The sequence below is a fragment of the Equus caballus genome, chromosome 8 (genome assembly GCF_041296265.1).
Source record: "Equus caballus isolate H_3958 breed thoroughbred chromosome 8, TB-T2T, whole genome shotgun sequence".
In the NCBI taxonomy this organism is placed as follows: domain Eukaryota; kingdom Metazoa; phylum Chordata; class Mammalia; order Perissodactyla; family Equidae; genus Equus; species Equus caballus.
The window spans coordinates 80,401,651-80,422,940 of record NC_091691.1 but is presented as its reverse complement, the minus strand read 5'-3'; the positions used below and the strand labels follow the sequence as shown (position 1 = coordinate 80,422,940).

Below are 21,290 nucleotides of genomic sequence, written 5' to 3'. Positions count from 1 at the left end.
GAGAGAAAATTGGTCAGCATGTACAATTCTTTCAATAAATTTTCTTGGGTAAGGAGGAGAATCACTAGATGGTAGAGATGACAAGGATGCTGATTTGGTTAATCTCCCATTTTAAAGACTTTGGAAAGCTTTAGAAGAATGGAGTCTGTAGCACAATTGGAAAAACCACTGAGGTCAAGAAAGTTAAGCAAATTTTCAGTGTAATGATGATGATAGACCGTGGAATCTTTACTGGGTAGGAAGGAATGGAAAGGGTTATAAAGAATAGTGAGAAAATAGGACAATGGAGATATTTATGGGACAAAGAATGCAGAGGACAAACCTAAGTGAGCTACAAGGATAGGAAGTAGAAATTGGAGAGTTGGTTGCTTGAGATATGGGAAATGGTATAGTTACTAGTGTTGACAAGCCTGTGACTATAATCTTTGGTGGGTGAGGTTGAGTAGAGGAATAGGTCAATGGACTTGGTGTTGGGTGAGTTATCCACATGGGTATTGAGGCCTCTGAGAATGAGGACAAGAGTTGGGATGCAGAGGAAGATGTGAAGCAGAAACTAAAGTCTTTAGTGAATGAGGGAGAAAGCAGAGAGGAGAGGCAGAGGCTATTATAGCCAGATTCTGTGAGCTTCAAAGAAGCCAGTGTTTTTGAAGGAGCGAAAAATGGAGAAATGATGTAAGAAAAATGGGGAAAAAGGAGGAAACCTATACCACTTCCTGGCCCTTAGATATGCAATTGTAAGAGAGAGAGAAAGAGGGGAAAAGGCTTCATTTGAGAGAACTTTAGAGGAGATAGTTTCTCTGAGGGACAGCCAAGTTTCAGTAAACCCAGGAACTGGAGAGGATGTTTAGAGAGAATACAGAGGACGTAGGAGAGCCTGCTGATCAGTCATTCGAAAGTCTACAGTGTAAGGATGGGGGGTGGGATGGGTAAGGTGAGGGGAGTGGTTTTTAAACTTCAGGTTATTAAATCAGTATTAATTGTTCATGACTAGAATTTTTAAAATAGGAAATACAATATGATAGAAAATACTGTGCATCACATTCAGTAAGGGTGAGTATTTTAGGTGACTTTTGTGATACACTTATGTGTCCTGAGTCGTGATGTAAAATATATTTCTACTCTTAGTTGAGGTCAAAAAAGTTTGAGAGCCACCGAGCTATGGGGTGGGTGTACAGAATTTTATGGGAAAGAGTGGTGGGTGATAATGTATGATCTGAGAGACCTGGCTATTTGGTTATTACCAAGGTAGATGGATGTGAGGTGTGATGGGATTAATTTTGATGATTGCTAGAGCAGAGCACACAAACAGTTGGAATATTATGGTCCTGACTTTTTAGAAAGGAGGTATATAACTCTGCTGGATTAATGTTATAAATGAATTTATACGAGCTTTCTTAGGTAACTAGGACCTATCTGGAACTCAGAGCCCTAACGGAACTGGCTTTATTCCTAACCTTAATTCTCAGCCTCCTTCCTACATGAGTGATCTGTTACAGGACCACTCAGCAGAGTATGGGCTCCTTAAAGTCCTTTGCTTACCTCCCTAAGGGAGAATAGTTTACCATTTGGGGCAAGATTAATTCTCTTTAAAATTTATTAGTATACAATGTTGATTAGCTCTGTTTATCTCCAAGTTAATATTATTCTTACCAATTAAAGTTTCTGTGCAACTCAACCAAGAGATGACCATCTCTAGAAGTTACTTGTTGATATCCTATTACTTGACCTTGCACTTTGCCCCAAGGTATTAATCTCCATATCAGTCTCCTCTGTCTAGAACCACTATGCTAAATTTTAGGGTTTTTTCTTTCTAACTATACAGATGAAAAGTTAGTATGGCTAGTTAGTTACAGTGACATGATCTAAGTTTTCAGATTCATAATTGAAGAAAATTTTTCCTGAACTGTAGCTCTGTAAGAGCAACCTGGCATGTTTCCTGCCAATGTACATAGTTTTGTTTTGATGTCTTAATCTCATGTTGGCAGTCTGCTGAGTTCTAGATTCTTTGTTCTCTTTATTTCCCATAATTTCATGATATAACAGCACTATGATTGACAGTGACTTTGCCAAAAACACCATCTGTAGACTGAGGATGATTTTCCCATGGGATGCTTGTGTAGGGCTGGCTGTGTGACTCAGAGGTAAATGCTGGCCATGTGTCTATAAGCATGACTTCATGTTAGATAGTTATAGATGGAAAAAATCTGGGGATTATTTCTCTTATGTTGATGATCTTGAGGCAGATAATACAAAAGATACTGTGCTTAATAATTTTGAGATGGGTTTTGTAGACTACATTGAATTGTGATATTTTCCACTTGTGTAGCACCTTTAAGTTTAAGGCAGAAAGTGAGAGTATTCAAGGGTAAGAGCTACATAACATAAGACTTTACATGTAGTGGACATTTCCTGCATCATTTATTCCACAGAAATTTTTTTTTTTTTTTAGCACATTCTATGTACTCAGCCATTATTTCAGATTCTGGGAATATAGTAGTGGAAGTTTCTGTGTTCATGGAGCTTACAGTCTAGTGGGGTGACAAACTAATATGTAATTTAAATATTAAATGCTACACAGTGGGTTAAATAAGAATAATTGACATTGGGTGGCTATTTTAGGCTGAATGATCAGGAAAGTTTTCTTTGAGGGAGTGATTTTTAGGCTGAGGTCCGAATGACAAGGAGTCAACTATACAAAAACCAGGGAGAAAAGCATTCTATGCAAAGGGAATAGTCAGTGCAAAGCCCCTAAGGCAGCATACATTCGGCATTTGAGGGCAGAAAGTAGACCACAGTGGCTGGAGTTTAGTGGGTGGGAGAGGGGTGCTAGGTGAGGTCAAGAAAGTAGACAGACCTCATCACAGGGCTTCCAAGCCAGCATAAGGAGTGAGATGGAATGCTATTTGTGGACTTTATGTCGGGAGCAATATGATGACTTTGGCTGCTGTGCGGAGAATGCATTGAAGTGGTGCAGAAGTGGAAGTCAGGGGCCAGTTACAGAGGCTGTTATAAATTTCCAGGCAGGGGTGATGGCGACTTGGACAGTGCTTGTTTAATGAATGAATAAAGGAAGTAGGGTGAGATGAAGCAAAGGACACTGGAACTAGTAAGTGTTTTCTTGTCTAAAAAACTTATAATTTTCTCATATGCAGAAATGTCCTTTATTATCCTTAATAAATATCCTTAATAAGTATTTATTTATCTTTAGCCAATAAAGGAAGATAGCTAACAAGCTATTGTCAGCTAACAGTGCTATTCCATATTTTTAGCTAATCTGAGGTAAGTATTTACATATTGATTGGACAAAGATTGCTAAAAATCAAACAGTGGATAGCAGAACTTTAGCCATGTTAGTAAATAGGCTTGCTGATGAGAGTTTCTGTCCAGTGTGGTATTAGGTTTATCATGTTACAAATTAGTGCTTCAAATGTATCCAAGTGTGATACATAGACCCTTTTGAGAGGGCCTGACTTGGCTTTCGTGCTGATGATGAAGGTAGATTGGGAACATAGTTGCCTATGGTATGGCTTTGGCAAGATTTCTTTCAGATGCCCAGTTTTCTGTTGTTTCACTAAGTTTTCTAGGTCCTGCAGAATTACCTAACTTTGCAGACTCTAGGTCAGCAAGAAAATTAGGCCCTATAGAAAACTATTTGTGTGACTATTTCCACAGTTCCCCCAAGGACGTGGATGTAACTCATGCCAACCTGGATGTAAAGGAGAGACTGAATTCCGTCCACTGGAGGTCTTAGTTTGAGTAGAGCTGCTCTAAGTATCTGGTTGAAACTCGTTAGGGTCTTTTGCTACAATTCCTTTAATGAACCTCATGTTAACTAAAACTCTAAGAAGTTATTTTTCAAGCAGAACTCTTCAAAACTTTTCAGTGAGGAATTTCAATACTCCACCTCTTCAATTAACTACCAGTATAAGTCCTTTTTTAATGAGCTCAAAGTGGAGTCTACCCATTCTCTTATTTTTTAAAGAGGATCCCATTGATCTCTTTAAAAAAATGAAACATCTCGTTCCTCTCTTAGGATATTAAACTATGTGGATTTTCAGTACAAAATCATAGATCCCAGATATATTTTTCTTTACTTTTTGCAAAAACCTAGGAAGGTTGCACAACTGTGTGAATATACTAAAAGCCACTGAATTGTACACTTCAAAATGGTGAATTTTATGATGTGTGAATTATATCTCAATAAAAGAACCCTGAAGGACTGGAAACTGTGCATTGTTGACTTTTGATTTTGTGAAAAGGCATTAGCTATTGACTACTGTATATATTTTGGAGCAAAACTGAAACTACTTTTTGAGGATAGTCTTGGTTTGACCTCAAGATACTGCTCGGGCTCTCCTTTCTATGAACCAGGGGATCGCTTTCCTTCTAGGAAAACTTACTGGTTAAGTTTCTAAATTTCAGTAGCATGTTCAATAACATGTTAATGCTAATACTAGATATCAGCTGCTATTTATTCAGACTTTATGTGCCAACTTGACTATAAACTATAGACCTATTTGTTAACTGCTGTCTTCTTCCTGCCCCCAGAATGTAAGCCCTGAGGCAGGAATTCTGGTGGTTCATTCAGGACTGTATACCCGACATGTAGTCAGTGCCTTGCAGATAGTGGGCACTCAGTATTTGTTCAGTGGTTGAGTGAATGAAAGCTGCATTAGCAGCGTCAACATCATACATGCATTATTTCATTTGATCTTTATAAGCATCTTACGGGTAGTTACTGTATTATCTTCATTTACAGATGAGGAAGCTGACCTTAGACAGGCATGAATATTTCTTGGGTGTGTGGCATATGCAAAGTCACAGAATTAAAATGATACTTGGAAGTGTCAGTTTTATTTGAACATTTTGGTTAGGTAGAGCAACATTTTTACATTTAAAAAAGTGGCTAATTTTTAAAATGAAGTGCAAACTTTGCATGAATTTTAAAGGTAAGATAAGTCCTCTAGGCTCTTGTCATAGAATATGTACAATTCTGAACTCCGTCATACAGCATTATTTCAAAGCCAGGCTGAGAAAAGTGGTATTTAGAATTAGTTTAAGTCCTTGCTCTTCTAACTATGCTGTGTGAAAGCTTTACATGGTATACACAGCATGGACGGTTTTAAAGGAGTCATTTCAGTGTCCTTAACTTCCTTATACTCTTTCCTTCAATTGATCTGAGAATGTACCTGTGATAGAGGTGCGGGTTCTTTTTTCCCCAATTCCCCTTTCATAGCCAACTTTCCCATTTTACAGAAGAAGAGCACACTTCACTTGTCCCCAAAATTAACATGGTACAAAATGTTTAATCTCCAATAAAGGGACAATTTGACATATTGGTGTTGCTACTAAGAATATTCATGACTTGAGAACAGTTCTTTCTGTTAGTACAATTCTTTGCTTGCAACAAAATTTACAGAAGACCTAATATAGATGTGGATTATTAAAATCTTTTGGTGGTTCACTATGTGATATTTTGACATATAACTCAAAAGAAGTTCAAAGAACTGAGTGACAGAATAAAATATTTTATTTACTCATTTATGTGAACAAGGTTTTTTGGTGTTATATGTGTAAAAAATGAGGAATAGGATTGATACCAAATCTTCTCCTATTCTAGCAACTAGTAAAACTCATTCAAGGTCATGCAGTTATTTTTTTAAAGAAATTCTTTTCATTAATATATGTCTATCTAATTTTTATCTCATGTTTAGTAATTATTATAATTTGTAGGGGCCAGCCCAGTGGCACAACGGTTAAGTTTGCACATTCTGCTTTGGCGGCTTGGGGTTCACTGATTTGGATCCCAGGTGTGGACCTACAGACCTACACAGCCGCTTGTCAAGCCATGCTGTGGCAGGCGTCCCACATATACAGTAGAGGAGGATGGGCACGGATGTTAGCTGAGGGCCAGTCTTCCTCAGCAACAAAAAAGAGGAGGATTGGTGGCAGATATTAGCTCAGGGCTAATCTTCCTTAAAAAAAAAAAAAAGAAAAGATAATTTACCATTTTTGGTCTGTTGTATACTAGTAGTTGTAATAAAAGAGAAGAAATTTGTTTTGTTTTGTTTTTATCACTAAGACCTTTATGGTCACAGAAAGTTTTAAAAAATAATTTCATAATATATAAATGATCAATTAAAGATTTTCAACTTTAAAATAGGAAATAACTCTGTGGGAATGGAATTATTAGTTTAAAGAGAAAAAGGAATGAAATAAAATTTATAGCTATTGAAGAGTTTGTTCATGTATAAGTGATTGATGGTGGGTATATTAGATTCTGTTAGATACATTTTACAGAGATGTAACCGTTTATTATTACACGTAACCATTTATTATTAAAGTGTCAGTATTTAAAATACTTTAGTAAGTGCATCCTTTGCAACTATTTACATTAAATAAAATATGAAATATTCTTGATGTCAACTTTAAAATGTAGGTAGAGCGTACTATATTCAAAATTCTTTTAGAGGTAAGTGCAAAAAATATTTGAAAACCACTGTTTTATGTTATGTGTTCTTGACCTACCTCTTTAGTTATCCTCTTTTCTAGTCTCAAGATCACTGAAAAGCTATGCAATAATTAGACCTCACTGGTTTAGTCCCTTTCAGACTTCACCTTCACTGAGTCATCCTTTAAATCTTATGTTCTTGGCTTTTATGGAAAGTCACTGAAAAAAGAAAAGCATTTGGAGTCTGCTTCATATTTGTTGTGTTAAGTGCCTTTATTAATTTTTTTTAATATTTGATGCCAGGAGAGCGTTAGTTTTCCTCATTAAGTGGTTTTCTTCCTCCTCTCTGACCATATCTATATAATTTAATGTTTCTCTTTTCACCCAGGCCCCTAGAAAGTTCAGATCCACATTTTATGCTCAGCTCTAATGTCATCACTATTAACCTTTTCAAAAGGAAATTTGTGTTCTCCTTGTCCTTGATTCTATTTTTAAAAATTAATTTTTATTGCATATTTTTCCTTTCTGAGTGTACAAAGAGCCATCCCAGATATTTATTGGAAAGAGACGAAGTAAAAGTTTAAAAATTTTAAAAAAGGTTTATTTTTATGTTCCTCCCAGCACCTAGGGAGATAGAATAGACCCTCAAAAATTATTTATTTGAATACTTCCAGCCTAATATACATATTATTATAAAGTACATTCAATTTTGATTTGAGAGCTAGCCTGTATACTGAGAAGATTTATCAAAGGTTGAAAAGTTTTCATTCTAATATTAGAATGTGTGTGTTTGCTCGTTTGATTTTGTAACATAATGAACTTCTGCTTCACTTTTTCTTATATTGAAAGGGGATATTTCAAATTTATGAATAGCCTTAATCTTGTCCCATAAAAAAGTGTTTGCTTTAAAACTCCTAAGTTTATGGCAGATTGGCGGTTGTTTAGAAAAACTCAGACAGAAAAATGGGCATGAGTTAATAGTGAGTCTTTGGCAGTCCTCAGGGGACAGTGGTAATAAAATTTACTGTTTTTGTGACAGTTTCTGGGAAAACCAGTTAGTCCAGCTTTTCAGATTACTCTACATGATACTGTTTGGGAATACAAAATTAATTAGTAGAAAAAAAAATTCTTTCTGTCTTCAGGGCTTTCAGTCCAGTTAAAAGGAGAAAAAATAATAAAAACCAAAGTAAAATCAAGAGAAGAGTAACACAGCACACTGTTGAATAATCTTATTCCTCGCCACTGGGGAATGAACTGTCTCATTGTCAGACAATGAAAGTTACTTGTGTATTTCAGCTATTTTAGCCAGCTTTTCTTCCAATTTATTGCACCAAAAACATAAGTTACTGAAAAAAATATCAGTCTTACTGTCGTGGCACCAATAGTTTTGTGTGTTCATGCGTCCTTGCAGTCTTTGTGGATTCAGGACTGACAGTTGAGAATAGTCTGTGCTGCCACCAGGCATCATTTGTAACAATGAGAATCTTACAAGCTCGACTGTTTGCTCATAACAAACAGTTGTAATATACTTCCACATCTACTGCTGCCATTTTTGTTCTAATACCAGCAAAACATATTGTTCTTTATTACAGAACAAAAACATTAAAAACTAAACAAGATATTTAGTGATACATACTAATTATAACTAATTAGGAAAAGTTCTCTAAGTATGTATTCAGCTTCTTTAGGGTTGAATATTGACTATTTTATAGTTTGGGTGGCTTCGTTTAGGGCCTCAGAATGCTCTAGATGTCATAAATCAGAGGGGTCCAAACTTGTGCATCAGAATTACTAGGAATACACATCCCTGGGCCTCACACTTTTTAGAGATGGCATCCTAAGTGGTTATTTTGCAGCCTGTCGGACAACTTTGCGCACTACCAAATCATATTTTTTTTTGAAAATCCATAAAGATAAGAAAGCTAAATACCTGAGAAATAACACTTTTAGAGTTATTTAAGATGAATATCTCTCTTAAAGGTAAGCACATACATTGGGAGAAAATTGAGTGCGATAAAGGAATGACAAGCACGTTCAGTACACACAGAGACAAGGGGTGTATGCTGGGGTTCGGGGTGGTGGAGGCACATTTAACAGTGGGTCTAAATGATTCTGTAATTGTAATAATTGTCAGATTAATTTATTGTGATGCTTACCTTTCTAGGCATCGCTAATATTTTTTAAGCAGAGGTCACGAATTCACTGCCTACAGAGCTCAGACAGATAATGCAAATGTGAGTTGTTGAGGAATTTTGCAAGAGGAGAACCCTTGACACCTCTAGTGGGCAGCTGTTATTAATCCATCATGGCCTGTTGTGACCAAATCAAGTCCAGTATTTCTAGATCTTTCCGTTTTTAAGAAGCTAGAATTCTAGATTTTATGTGAAGTCTCCAGATTTGCAGATGCTGGCTTAATTTATTAAAGATGCTGAACAAAACACATCTATGAGTTAGACTTGGTCCACCTGCCACCAAATTTGCAATCTTTCTTTTAGAGCACTGGTTCCCCAAGTATGGTCTCTGGATCAGCAGCATTAGCATCAGCTGAGACCTTAATGGAAATGCAAATTCCCAGGCCCCCACCTTAGACCCACTGAATCAACCTCTGGGAGTGAGGCCAGTAATCAGTGTTTTAATAACCCCTTTGGATGATTCTGATGCATACCCCAGTCTGAGAACCACTGTTTTGAAGTCTCGAAGTTGATATTACACTTTTTATCTGGAGATAATTGTAAAGATAAACGTTCATTGACTATCCTGTAGATTTTTCGAATGTCTTTCTATATCAAAAATATTAGGTGTATATTGTTTTCATATATATATGACATTTTACATTTTTTTTGCTGGAATTGGAATACACAATGATTAAATCACATTTTGTTCTTTTTATTTCTTTCTCCCCCAGTCCATTGTTATTAGAGTATTGCAAATGAAGTTAATAGCGATTCTGTGCCACCTTTTTGACTTCACTAGAATGTATCTTACACTTTATTCACTGGTTGAGTAAAAGTAGGAGTATGGGGGCCGGCCCCATGGCCGAGTGGTTAAGTTTTCGCGCACTGCTTCAGCAGCCCCGGGTTTCGCCAGCTCGAATCCTGGGCGCAGGCATGGCACCGCTCATGAGGCCATGCTGGCGCAGCGTCCCACATGCCACAACTAGAAGGACCCACAACTGAAAGTACACAACTATGTACTGAGGGGCTTTGGGGAGAAAAGGGAAAAAGAAAATCTTTAAAACAAAAAAAAAAAGTAAGAGGATGTTCCTTGACTTTCTGAAGCTTCGATTTTAAGTCTCTTCTTTAAAAGCATTGAATGTGATAGAACAAATAAAGGATATTTTCTTATTGCATTTTTCTAAATTGAGTTCTGTTTGCTGGAATTAGAACTTCCCTTTCTAATTATCTTTTTTTATACAAAAGGGGGAGGTTAAATTATATAGTTTTATGGAAGCCTGGCCTCCTATGAGCTGATCAGGTAGTTATATTTTAATGGCCAAGTATGCCATTATTTTCCTCCATTCTCAGAATATAGAAATGATTCCTGTCCTGATTGTTGTCCTGAAAGCTCTCCTTCCTTTTGTATAACCCAACATATCTGTTTGTTTAAAAGTCCTTAGTACCTTCTCTAATAAAATTAATTATGAATTTTATATGGAGAATTTTCTTACATTTAAAAGTATACAAAAAGCTTCTTATGAGAAAATTTCATGTATCCCTTACATAATGAAGTGCTTAAAATGTACTTTAGAGTATTTAAAATGCTGAGACAGACTGTGAAGTTTGGAATAATCCGATTTAAAGTAATGGATGTTAAATTAATAAAAAAAAATTCATCTAATTATGTTTATAGATACTATTTATTAATGAAAACACACTTATGTCCACAGGGTAAACCAGACTTGAATACGACGTTGCCAATTAGACAAACAGCATCAATTTTCAAACAACCAGTAACCAAAGTCACAAATCATCCTAGTAATAAAGTGAAATCAGACCCACAGCGAATGAATGAACAGCCACGTCAGGTAAGGATCTAATTGGTTCTCCAATCTTATTTCTCCGAAAATTCTGGTATTTTTACTAGACATAGTCCAAATAAACTCTGGTTAAAATGGAATATATTTGGAAAGAAAATTGTTTTTTTGTCCTAGGCTATACATGAATGCTGGAGAATAGCTCTAATAATAAAATCTTTAGGTAAAATGTTTTAAGAAGAAAATTAAGAAGTTAATTAAAAATGAATCTAAATTAATTTAATATTATGGACTGCATTTTTATGCTTTTGTGTGGTAGTGAACATCAGACTTTGTTCTGCTAATCTTAGTTTTTTAAAGATGATCTTTCCAGGGATAGTATTTCCTAAGAGGATGAAGCATGCAGTCTGTGTTGCTCAGTTTAAAAATATTTTCTACTATTCGGAAACTACTTTTTGTTCTGATTTCTTATTACATGAAAACTATCCCTCCCCCTTTGAAAAACAGAATTAAATAAACTTGTCAATATGGTATATTGTCCTGTGACTTCCATTTTTGTATAAGTTGAATTTATTTTTCTCTTCCTTTATTGCTTCATGCTGTATTCCACCAGAATCTTTCTTAGAAAAAAGTATTGTCTGAAAGGCCTCCCTTCTGTTAATAATGCCACCTAGCCAGGGGAGGGAGACTCGACAAAATGCTTAGACTTTCCAAGTAATCTTGCTTATTCGCTCCCTAATTGTGGTCAAAAAGTTCAGGTGCTTCGTGAATTTTTGGTAGCAATTGGGGTGAGGGAGTGGAGGGAGAAACATCTGTGCATTTTTTTCTCTCCTATCTCTGCCTCCTCCCACTTATGGTTTAGAAACACTGATTTACCTACGACGATTACCTTTTGCTCTCGAATTCCCCTTCTAGATGTCTCACTCCACCTTTTCATTTGAATTGTGTTTTCCACTAGTCCCTCTAGTGTCTCATCTGCAGACTTCCTAAAGGATTGGGCCAAAACTTTCAGACAGTTGCTCTAGAAGAAACTACATAAAGAAATTCAGTTCCCACATCCTCTGTAGTGTTTTTTCCTCTTCAGGTGAGCCAGGAAAACAGAAGATAATTGGAGCCACATTGGATCAGCATCTTGCTATAGATGTCTCAAGATTTGAAGTTCTAGACTTGCTTTACTGTTGGTCCCCAAGAGATTCAACAGGGGCCATGTAAGTGTATCACATCCAATATAAAGATGCGTACCTGCATGTGCCTTTAGGCTCTTGTCACCATTTAGGTTTTCTTTGGGCCATTCAGCTTTCTGTACCAGGCTTTTTCCTTCTGTTTTAGTACTGTACCCAGTGATAGTCACCCAACCGTCAGTAGTTTCAGTATATTCATTACAACAGGGAAGGAATTCTGCCATTCTGAACTTTGCCCACCTTGATAAAGCCATTCCCTGATTGTATTCTTTCTTAGATACTGTCTAAAGTCTTGAACATCTTGTCCTTTGGCTTTTCGGTGATTTTAAAATCATTTCCGTGCAAAGATTTTTATTAATTGAAAATTTTGAAAGTATGTGATTGGGTAAGATAGTTTGTGTGCTTCAAAAAGCCCAAAAGATAAAGAAAGTGGAATAACTCCTAATATTAATTCCATATTGGAAACGTGAGTTATCTTATTGGGAACAGACAATATTTAGTAGATTTTATCCTCATCTTTTCTTTGCCAAATTATTTGAAATACAGTCTGTAAACACAAACGTTTTGGTTAATGACCAATCGAGTAGCAAATTATGGTCATTTTAACAGGAATTTAATTGTTTTCTGCACCTAAATTCAGTCACAGATTTTAAGAACTGTAGTAATTATATTTCCTGGGTGTTTATCTGGCTACAGAGATATTGGTAACCTAGATTTTTAAAGTTGAAGCAACCAGATTAGTTGCTCCTTGTTCTTTGGTGTGTTGAATAGTTTTAAGTTTTCCTTTTTTTACTAAGGTTTATGAGATTGTTCTCAAATGAAAAGAACGTGTCAAAAAAACTAAATCCCATCCCTTCTCCCTGCCCCCCCGCCCAAAACCCCTTATGTCATTTTAACCCAGATCTTTTGAGGGGTTAATCTTCCTTTTAGCTTGCATAGACAGGAAGTGTTACAATTATTCAGGAGATTACTTCTCCAAAAGTTTGAACTGTTTTTCAGTTTATCCCTGTGTCACTTTACAGTTTTTGCTGGATGTTTTTGATTATACTAATAAGACATTAGTTGTCTTTCCTCCTTCATTATCTTCAACATGAAAGTTGAGGTAATATTTGACTACTGTCTTACAATAGGATTTCAAAATATAGGACTTTGCTTTGGGCAAATATAGGAAAATAGTAAAGAGACAACTTTTGTGTTAATGGTTTTAAAATCCTGCTCTGTAATCCCTCCTATTGCAGTTTTGATTCAGACTCCTTAGTAAAGGAAGGATGTTGATTCTGATTATATTTTGACGTACATACGGCAGATGACTGCTAGTCAACTGTTATTATTGAGGAGATAGTTGGCGGAAATGATTCTTCCAATTTTGCTGCCTTTCGCATATCTTTGTGGAACTAGATTGGTACTATAAATTGCCAAATATCCATTGGGAGAAGTTATTTTGATCATAGAGGAAATAAATTGTCTAAATAATAAATTAGACAATGAGGTTTCTATTTTTGAGGTTCCTGTAGATATAAATGTTTTTCCTCTTAAACCATATCACCTTCCTTTAATAAGATACTCAAGCTAGTGGTATTGTAATTCCTTTGAGAGTGTTGCATCTTGAGACCTAGAACTAGGGTTAGATTTTGGATCTTAATCTCGGCTCTACTTTGAGTAGGTCTGAGATGATGCATTTAGATGTGAAACAATCATAGAAATTAATAATTCTGTCGTATATAACAAACATCCTATGCCTAGGTCATTGTATGGCAGTCTAACTTGAATTCTTTAAAACATATAAATCGTGAATTTCTGATGTATTGACTCCTTGATAATGCCATAGCTTTAAAAGAGCAAATTAAAGTACGTAAACAAAAGTGCACTAAACAGAATGCAGCAGTGATTTCTGCCTATAATTAAAATTATAAGGTAGAGATGGAGTTTGTAAAATATGGTTATGATAGGATAAGTAACTAGCCATTTTTATATATACTATCAGCATATTTAATGAGTGCTTGTCTTTTCATTAGATTAAAGAGAAATCTGGAGTGGGATAGAGGAAACTATCAACTGTAACACTGTTATCCCAAATAGTAAGATCATTGAAATGTCCTTATTTGGCCAGATACATAAAACACGTCCAAAATTCTTTCTAATCTAATTGAATTGTGATTTTGCTGTTAAGGGTGTTTTTCTTAGCTTTCTTCTTTCAATATATGAAGAACTCACATTTCTGTTTCTTTCTTATTTCTTTGATGCTGTCACCTTTGACACTTTCTGGTCTCTTGCTTTTTCTCTCTTTTATCCTCAAATCAAAGAAACTTCATCTTTGAGCCATTACTTCTTCCTTTTTAATTCTAGATTATAGGGTGCTGATAGGCTTTAGGTGTTTCTGCTAGTTTTTGGATATTAATTACATGTCTTACAGAATACTCACATTTTTTACCAAAAAGTAAATATTTAAATTGGTGAAGAAGCAGATTAAAATCTTCCATTTTATCCTAGTTGTTTTTCCTTTCATTTTGTTTGCTAATTCTTCTTTCAAAGGATATGAAACTTTCCTTTATTCTCATCTTGAAATCAGCCTTTTTTTTCAGAATGATTTTTTCCAGCTTTATTGAGATATAATTGACGTATAACATTGCATAAATTTGAGGAGTACAAAGTGACGATTTGATACACGTATACATTGCAAAATGATTACCACAATAAGGTTAGTTAACACATCCATTCCCTCATATAATTACTGTTTTTTTTTGTTGTGGTGATGAGGGTGAGACCATTTCAGATTTCTCTTAGCAACTTTCAAGTATACAATACAGCCATTGTTAACAATGGTCAACATACTGTACATTAGATTCCCAGAACTTATTCATCTTATAACTAGAAGTTTGTACCCTCTGACCAACATCTCCCTACCTCCCCCCTCGACGCTCATTGCCCCTGGCAATCACCAGTCTACTCTCTGTTTCTATTAATTTGACGTTTTTAGATTCCACATATAAGTGAGATCATACAGTATTTGTCTTTCTCTGTCTCACTTATTTCACTTAGCATAATGCTTTCAAGATTCATCTAAGTTGTTACACGCAAATGGCAGGATTTCCTTCTTTTTTAAGCTGATAGTATTCCACTGTGTATATATACATATGTATATATACACACATATGCGTATATATATGTACCTATACTTATGTATACACTATGTTTTATTTATCCATTTATCCATCGATGGACACTTAGGTTGTTTCCATGTCTTGGCTATTGTGAATAATGTTGCAGTTAACATGGGGGTACAGATATCTCTTCTTCAAGACAGTGACTTCATTTTCTTTGGATATATACCCAGAAGTGGGATTACTGGATCATATGATAGTTCTATTTTCAATTTCTTGAGGAACCTCCATACTGTTTTCCATAGAGGCTGTATCAATTTACATTGCCACCAACAGTGCACAAGCGTTCCCTTTTCTCCACATCTTTGCCAGGATTTATTATGTCTTATCTTTTGGATAATAATGAAGAATGAATATTTTTAAATATATTAGAAGAAACTTTCCAGATGAAAGATAAATTTTAAAAACGTGCACTTCAGTGACATTGCATATGAAAAGTTTGTAAAATATCAGTATTCAGTTATTATAACCCAGAAAATTACTGTTCATTCCAGGCGTTCTAACAACATTTACTTCTTCCTTACCTCTGACAGTTATTTCTAGTATAGTCTCATTATAATGTTTTTATGATTGAGAAATAGATAAGCTAAAGCACAGAGTTCCGTGGAGGATATTATATTCCTTCTCTCTAGACAGAAAAATTGGCTGCCTGGGCTGAGGAAATAGATGACATGTCCCATACTATTTAAAAGCATTTTTCTGGGTGATGGTGGGAAGATGCCACGTACAAAGTGTCAAATATATAACACAGACAAACACTATAGTGTTCAAGAAGGGTGAGGTCACTATGCCTAGGAGGTTTGGGGGAATCCTTAGAAAAGATATGGGACATATGTTGGACTTTGTAGATTGAGTGGATTTAAAAAAGCAAATGGGAGGAAGAGGATATTCCAATTAGGGAAACTAGTGTTTGCAAAGCTGTTATATGGGATTGCGCAAGGAATGAGGAGAGAAGTTCATTGAAGATCAGAGTTTTTATGGGAAGTGGTGGCTGCTTAGAATGTTGTCAAGGGTTTCCTTAAATGTCAGTCTTTTTAGGTTTTAAAAATGTTATCATTTGCTTTATTTATAAGAGAAAGAAATTTGGGATAGACAAATAAAGGAAAAAATTACTCATAATCCTTTTTTATAATGTAATTACAATGGTATTTTAGCATTTTTATATTCTTTCAATATTTTCAATGTTTTTGAAAACATAATGATCATAGTATATATACATACTTTAAAACATTTTGCCTAACATTGTATTATACACATTTTATCCGTGTTTTATATAATTTGTGTGCTATATTTTTATAATTAACTATATTGTTCCAACAGCTGTGTATTGTGCTAGCATATGATTTACTTAACCATTTCCACATTATGTCCAATTTTTCACTATTATAGGTAGTACTCCAGTGAGTGTTTTTATGTATATAAGTTCTTTCCTATATTTTACAGTGTTTCCTTGGGTTAGATTCCTAGAAATATAATTAATATGAATATTTATCATTTTTGATACATCTGGCAAATTGATTTCCGAAGGGTTATACCAAAATAAAAGTCTGTCAATATGTTATGTGCATTTCAGTTTCAGCTTATCTTCTATGGCATTGAGTATTATCAATACTTTTTCTTTTTGGTAATTCAATATATAAAAATGATATTTCATTTTAAATTCACGTTTATTTGAATACTTATGAAGCTGAGTAGACTAAAGGATTTGTGTTTAATTTTGCAAATGAGAAATATTTAGAGGATTTTGAACAAGGGAGTAGCTTTTTTTTATTACCCCTCTGAACTGAACTTGAAAGTACCTCCTTGGGGCTTAAAGCTAATTCCAACATCTATGCTCTGCAGGTGTATTCCCTCCTACCTTCTCAGAGTTCTCACTCACTGGATTATGTTAACTACCTTTCATCTTCCACTTCTCCATCTAAAATGGCTTCTTCCCCAAAGCATTTAAGTATATTGAAATCTTCCCTATCTTAAAAAAATTTATTAATTTTACTCTGTATCCCTTTTAGGATTTGTTCTCTTTTTCTTTTACAGTCAAACTTCTTGGAGTTGTGTGTCTTTACTATCTACTTACCTCTTAATTTTTATATCTCTGAAATATAACTTTTTTCACACTATGCCACTTGAACTGTTCTTATCAAGAATACTGATGATCCTTTTTAAACTGGATGAACAAATTTCAGTTCCTTAAATTACTTGACCTGCTTTAGTATTAGGAGCTGTGACTACCCCTGCCTTCTGAAATGCTGTCTTTTACTCTGTGACATTATACTCTCCTGGTTTTCTTCCTTCCTTGTTTTTTGTCAACTCACTTCTTATGCTCTTCTTCCTCTCTGTATCTTTTAAAATGGGATGGGGTTTCCCCTTCTCTGTACCTAAACCCTCCATGGATGATTTCATTCATTCTCATGGCTTCAGTTATCATCAATATGGTAATGATTTCTAAATTTACATCTTTATCCTGAGCTTCACTTGCTTGTATCAATCCATCTACTAACATTGTTTGCTTGGAAGTCTGACCACCACCTCTAATTCATCTTTTCAAACTCCATCGTCATCCCCTCAAACTGGCCCTTTCTTCTCTATGCTTTATCTCAGTGAAAGTAACACTGTCCACACAGCTATCTAATCAGAAACCTGAGCATCATCCTTGACTTCTCCTGTCTTTTATGCCAAACATCTATTTAGCTAACAAGTCCTATTGACTCTACCTCCTAAATATTCACTTGCTCCATCTCTATACCAGGTAACTATCATTTCATCTCATCTCCCTACTTCTTATCTTACTCTCTTCAATTCATTCTTCATATTGCATCCAAAAGCTCCATTTGACATGAAGAACTAATAATGTTATTCTCCTGTAAGCCTTTTGATGCTTCCTGCTAGTTTTTAGGTCAAATACCTAAATATGGCTTACAAAGTCAAAACACCTAACATGACTCACAACGCCCTTCATGATTTGGCTTTTGCTTATCTCTCTGGCTTCACTTTCTTATCTTGTTCTACACTTGAATCACATGAAACCTTTTGCAGATTTTTGAATGTGCTGTTCATTTCCCCCCTGAACTCCACCCTTGCATTCCCTGGTCATATTTCATGCATGTTTTTTTCCCCACCCTTAATTAGCTATTTCCTACTCATCCACAAGTCTAAACTTAGATATCACTTCATCTGTTCAAAAACCCTCTGATTGTCAAGTCTGGATTTAGGGACCCTCCTTAGTGTTTCTCCTTTCTCCTTTGCTGATCATGCTGTATTAGTTATTCATTGCTTTATCCACAGTATCTCCATTATGTCAGTGTTTAATATGTATTTGTTGAATTAATTAATTAATTTTTCAAATTCAAAATTCATTAATTGAGCCCTCAACTTGTGCCAAGCACTTTTCTAAGTAGTGGGGATACTGCAGTGAACAAAACAAAGTCCCTAATCTCATGAAACTTACCTTCTAGCGTGATTGGTAAAGACACAGACAAATAAGTACACATATAATGTATTAGGGTATGATAAGTGCCATGAAAAAAAAGCAGAGGAGTGAGGGAATATATGGTCTTCAAAAGCAGTGAAGTTTGGGGAGAACACTCTAGACAGAGGTCTTAATCTGGCTGTTGTATGTAATACGAGGATTGATTTAAGACTAGAAGACAGTAGAAGAAACTATAGGAAGTTAGGGCATAAATGGTAAGATTTAATAGTTGACAAAATTTATTGACTGATCAGCTGTGCCTGTGAGAAGAGTCTAAGAATTTAGGTGACTTGAAGAATGATGTCATTGACAGGAATATGGAAATACTGAGGGGTAGCTCAGTATTTTTTTAAAATAATAAAATTTGAATATGACAATTAGAAAAATTATACTCTTAAAGCAACCGTGGGATACCCAGGTAGTAAAAGATGATGGGTTGGAGCCCTAGGGAGAAAACCAATTTGCAGACTTGTCAGTATTTATGGAGGTAAGAGTTGCAGCTGAAAGATTCTGTGTGAATTTTAAAAATATTAATGAATCTGTAGGTTATTCATTCATAGTAACCTCTAATCATCATGTATTTTTCTAGTCCATTTAAAAATATTTCAAGTATCATATGGGGAGATCCATGACATTTTTTGAAACTTTTATATTTTTTGAAGAAACAGGAATACAGATGAAAAAAATCAAATACTAAAAAACTTATGTTTCCAAATGGTAGTTTCTTATTTTTTATGTCTTCTAATCTCATTTCCAGAAGTATTTGTTCTCAATTCTGGTCATTTCCCTTTATAATTACTTCTATATTTCTGAATAATATACTTATTATAATACTTCTTTGTTTGTTAATTTTAGACAGTATTTCTTGACTTCCCACCATAATAGATGAGTACATATTTCTCTCTCTGTTTTCACGCTCCCAGCATAGTTGTATCATACTTTTAATTCAATAGGTTGAATAGTCAGGGATTACATTATTGTGACTGAAAATATTCATGAGTAGGGGAGGTAATACTCTATCATCACATCAGAATTGCCTTCATAATTCTTTGCTGTTATTGTTAATCTTAAGAATTGTATACTAGGTTTCCTTTGTAATTATAGTTAATCTTTCCTAATGCTTTAACATTTCTGCCATGTGCCCATCAACAATATTTTCCTTATGCTGAAATCCTTGGGGTTCCCTCTTGTGTTTTTCCGGGAGTCACCTCTGCTCCCCTTCACTCTGGATTCAGTCCCTGGTCTTGCCGTGTAGCTGTAGCTCTGGGGATTTCCTTTGTTGTGCAGCTGCATTGCAGTTTGTTTTCTGGATTTCTGTCTTCCTCTGTCTTAGTATATGCCCTCAATTGATAATAAATCCTCCAGTAGCTTTTTAATAAAATGTAATAGGAGGTAATGTTTTTGAGAAGCTCCACATTAGACATAACTTTATTTCACCTGGACATGGTCAAGTTTGTCTGGGTATGAAATCCTAGATTGAAAAATCATTTTCCCTGCAGTTTTGAAGGCATTGCATCATTGTTCTCTATCTTCAGTGTTGCTGAAGAGAAGTCCAACGCCATGCTGAATCTCTACTCCTCTTTTATGGTCCTTTTTTTTTTTCCCCCTCTCTGAAAGTGTTTAGTATATTTATGATTTAAAAAAATTCCATACTGTGTGCCTTTTAGGCCTTTTTTCATTCACAGGGTACTCAGTAGGTGATATAGGTGACTCCTGTCGTTTGTGTGAGAAATTTTCTTGTGTCATTGCTTCCCCTCTTCTCTGGAACCCCCAACTTTCTATTCTCTCTTTACGTAAGTTGGGTATTAGCCATGTTAGACTTTTCCTATTTCTATTTTTATATTTTCCATCTTATTGTTGTTGTTGTTTTACTTTCTGAGATATTTTCTTGATTTTAGCTTTTAGTCCTTTTTTGAATTTTTGATTTTGGTGATCGTATTTTTAATTTCCAGCAGCTCTTTCTTGGCTTTTATATATAAAATTTTGTTGTTCTTGTTTTATGCATATAATCTCTCTTCTTACCTCTCTGAATATGTTAATTTTAAGGATATGTTTTATTTGTTTGATGTTTGGTTTTTCTCTGTCCCCTGCATTGAGTGTTTTGTTGCTGATTTTAGGTTGTGTTCTGTGTTGGCTATTATGGTTATTGCTTCAATGATTACTCTAGTACATGTTTTTAGTTTTTGGTTTTCCCCAGCAGTAGAATTGCTGGGTCATAGAGCATGCACGTAATCAGTTTTATTAGATACTACCAAATAGTTTTCCAAAGTGGTTATACAAAGTTACACTTCTATCAGCAGTGTGCAGTTGCTTCAAGTCCTTGTCAACTCTTGGCATTTTCAGTCTTTAAAATTTTAAACATTGTGGTATGTGTTTAGGGGTATTTTGTTACAGTTTTAACTTGAATTTCTTTGGTAACTAATGTTATTGAGCACTGTTTAGAAGTTTATTGGTTATATAGATAACCTTTCTTTTGAAGTACCTATTCAAGCCTTTCATGGATTGTTCTATTACATTGTTTGTCTTTTTTTCATTGACTTGTGGGAGTTCTTTATATATTCTGGATATGAGTCCTTTGTCAGATATATATATCACAAATACCTCCTCCCAGTTTATGGCTTACCTTTTTTACTCTCCTAATGGTGTCTTTTGATAAATATAAGTGGAGGTGGGATAGAGACTAGGAGAGTGCAGAGGTGGGGGCTTCTCGGGTGCTAGTAATATTCTATTTCTTGATCTGGGTGGTAGTTACACAAGTGTGTTTACTTTATGAAACTTTAGTGAGCTGTATACTTATATTTTTAATATTTTCTGTATGTAATACTTCAATAAAGACTTACAAAAAGTAAAGAACATGCTTTAATATATCAGTCTCTTCCTTTGTATTTCTGTGATATGTTTAAGAAATTTTTGCTTACTCCAAGGTTATCAATATATTACCTTATGTCCTCTATGGTCTACAATCCTTGACTTTGTGTATGATGTGAGATGAATTTATTTCTTTTCCCATACGGATATCCAGTTGACCAAGCACCATTTACTGAAAAGACTATTCTTT

The 21,290-nt window shown here is 35.0% G+C and overlaps 1 protein-coding gene across 1 annotated transcript in view; it reads left to right on the top strand.

The window, feature by feature from the left end:
* MBD2 (methyl-CpG binding domain protein 2) overlaps positions 1 to 21,290 on the top strand; it is a 73,712-nt gene that overhangs the window by 29,355 nt on the left and 23,067 nt on the right. Inside the window, exon 3 of the mRNA XM_014727722.3 lies at positions 10,338 to 10,475. Within this exon, the coding sequence (XP_014583208.2) occupies positions 10,338 to 10,475 (138 nt within the window). The remainder of the gene's footprint in view (positions 1 to 10,337; positions 10,476 to 21,290) is intronic.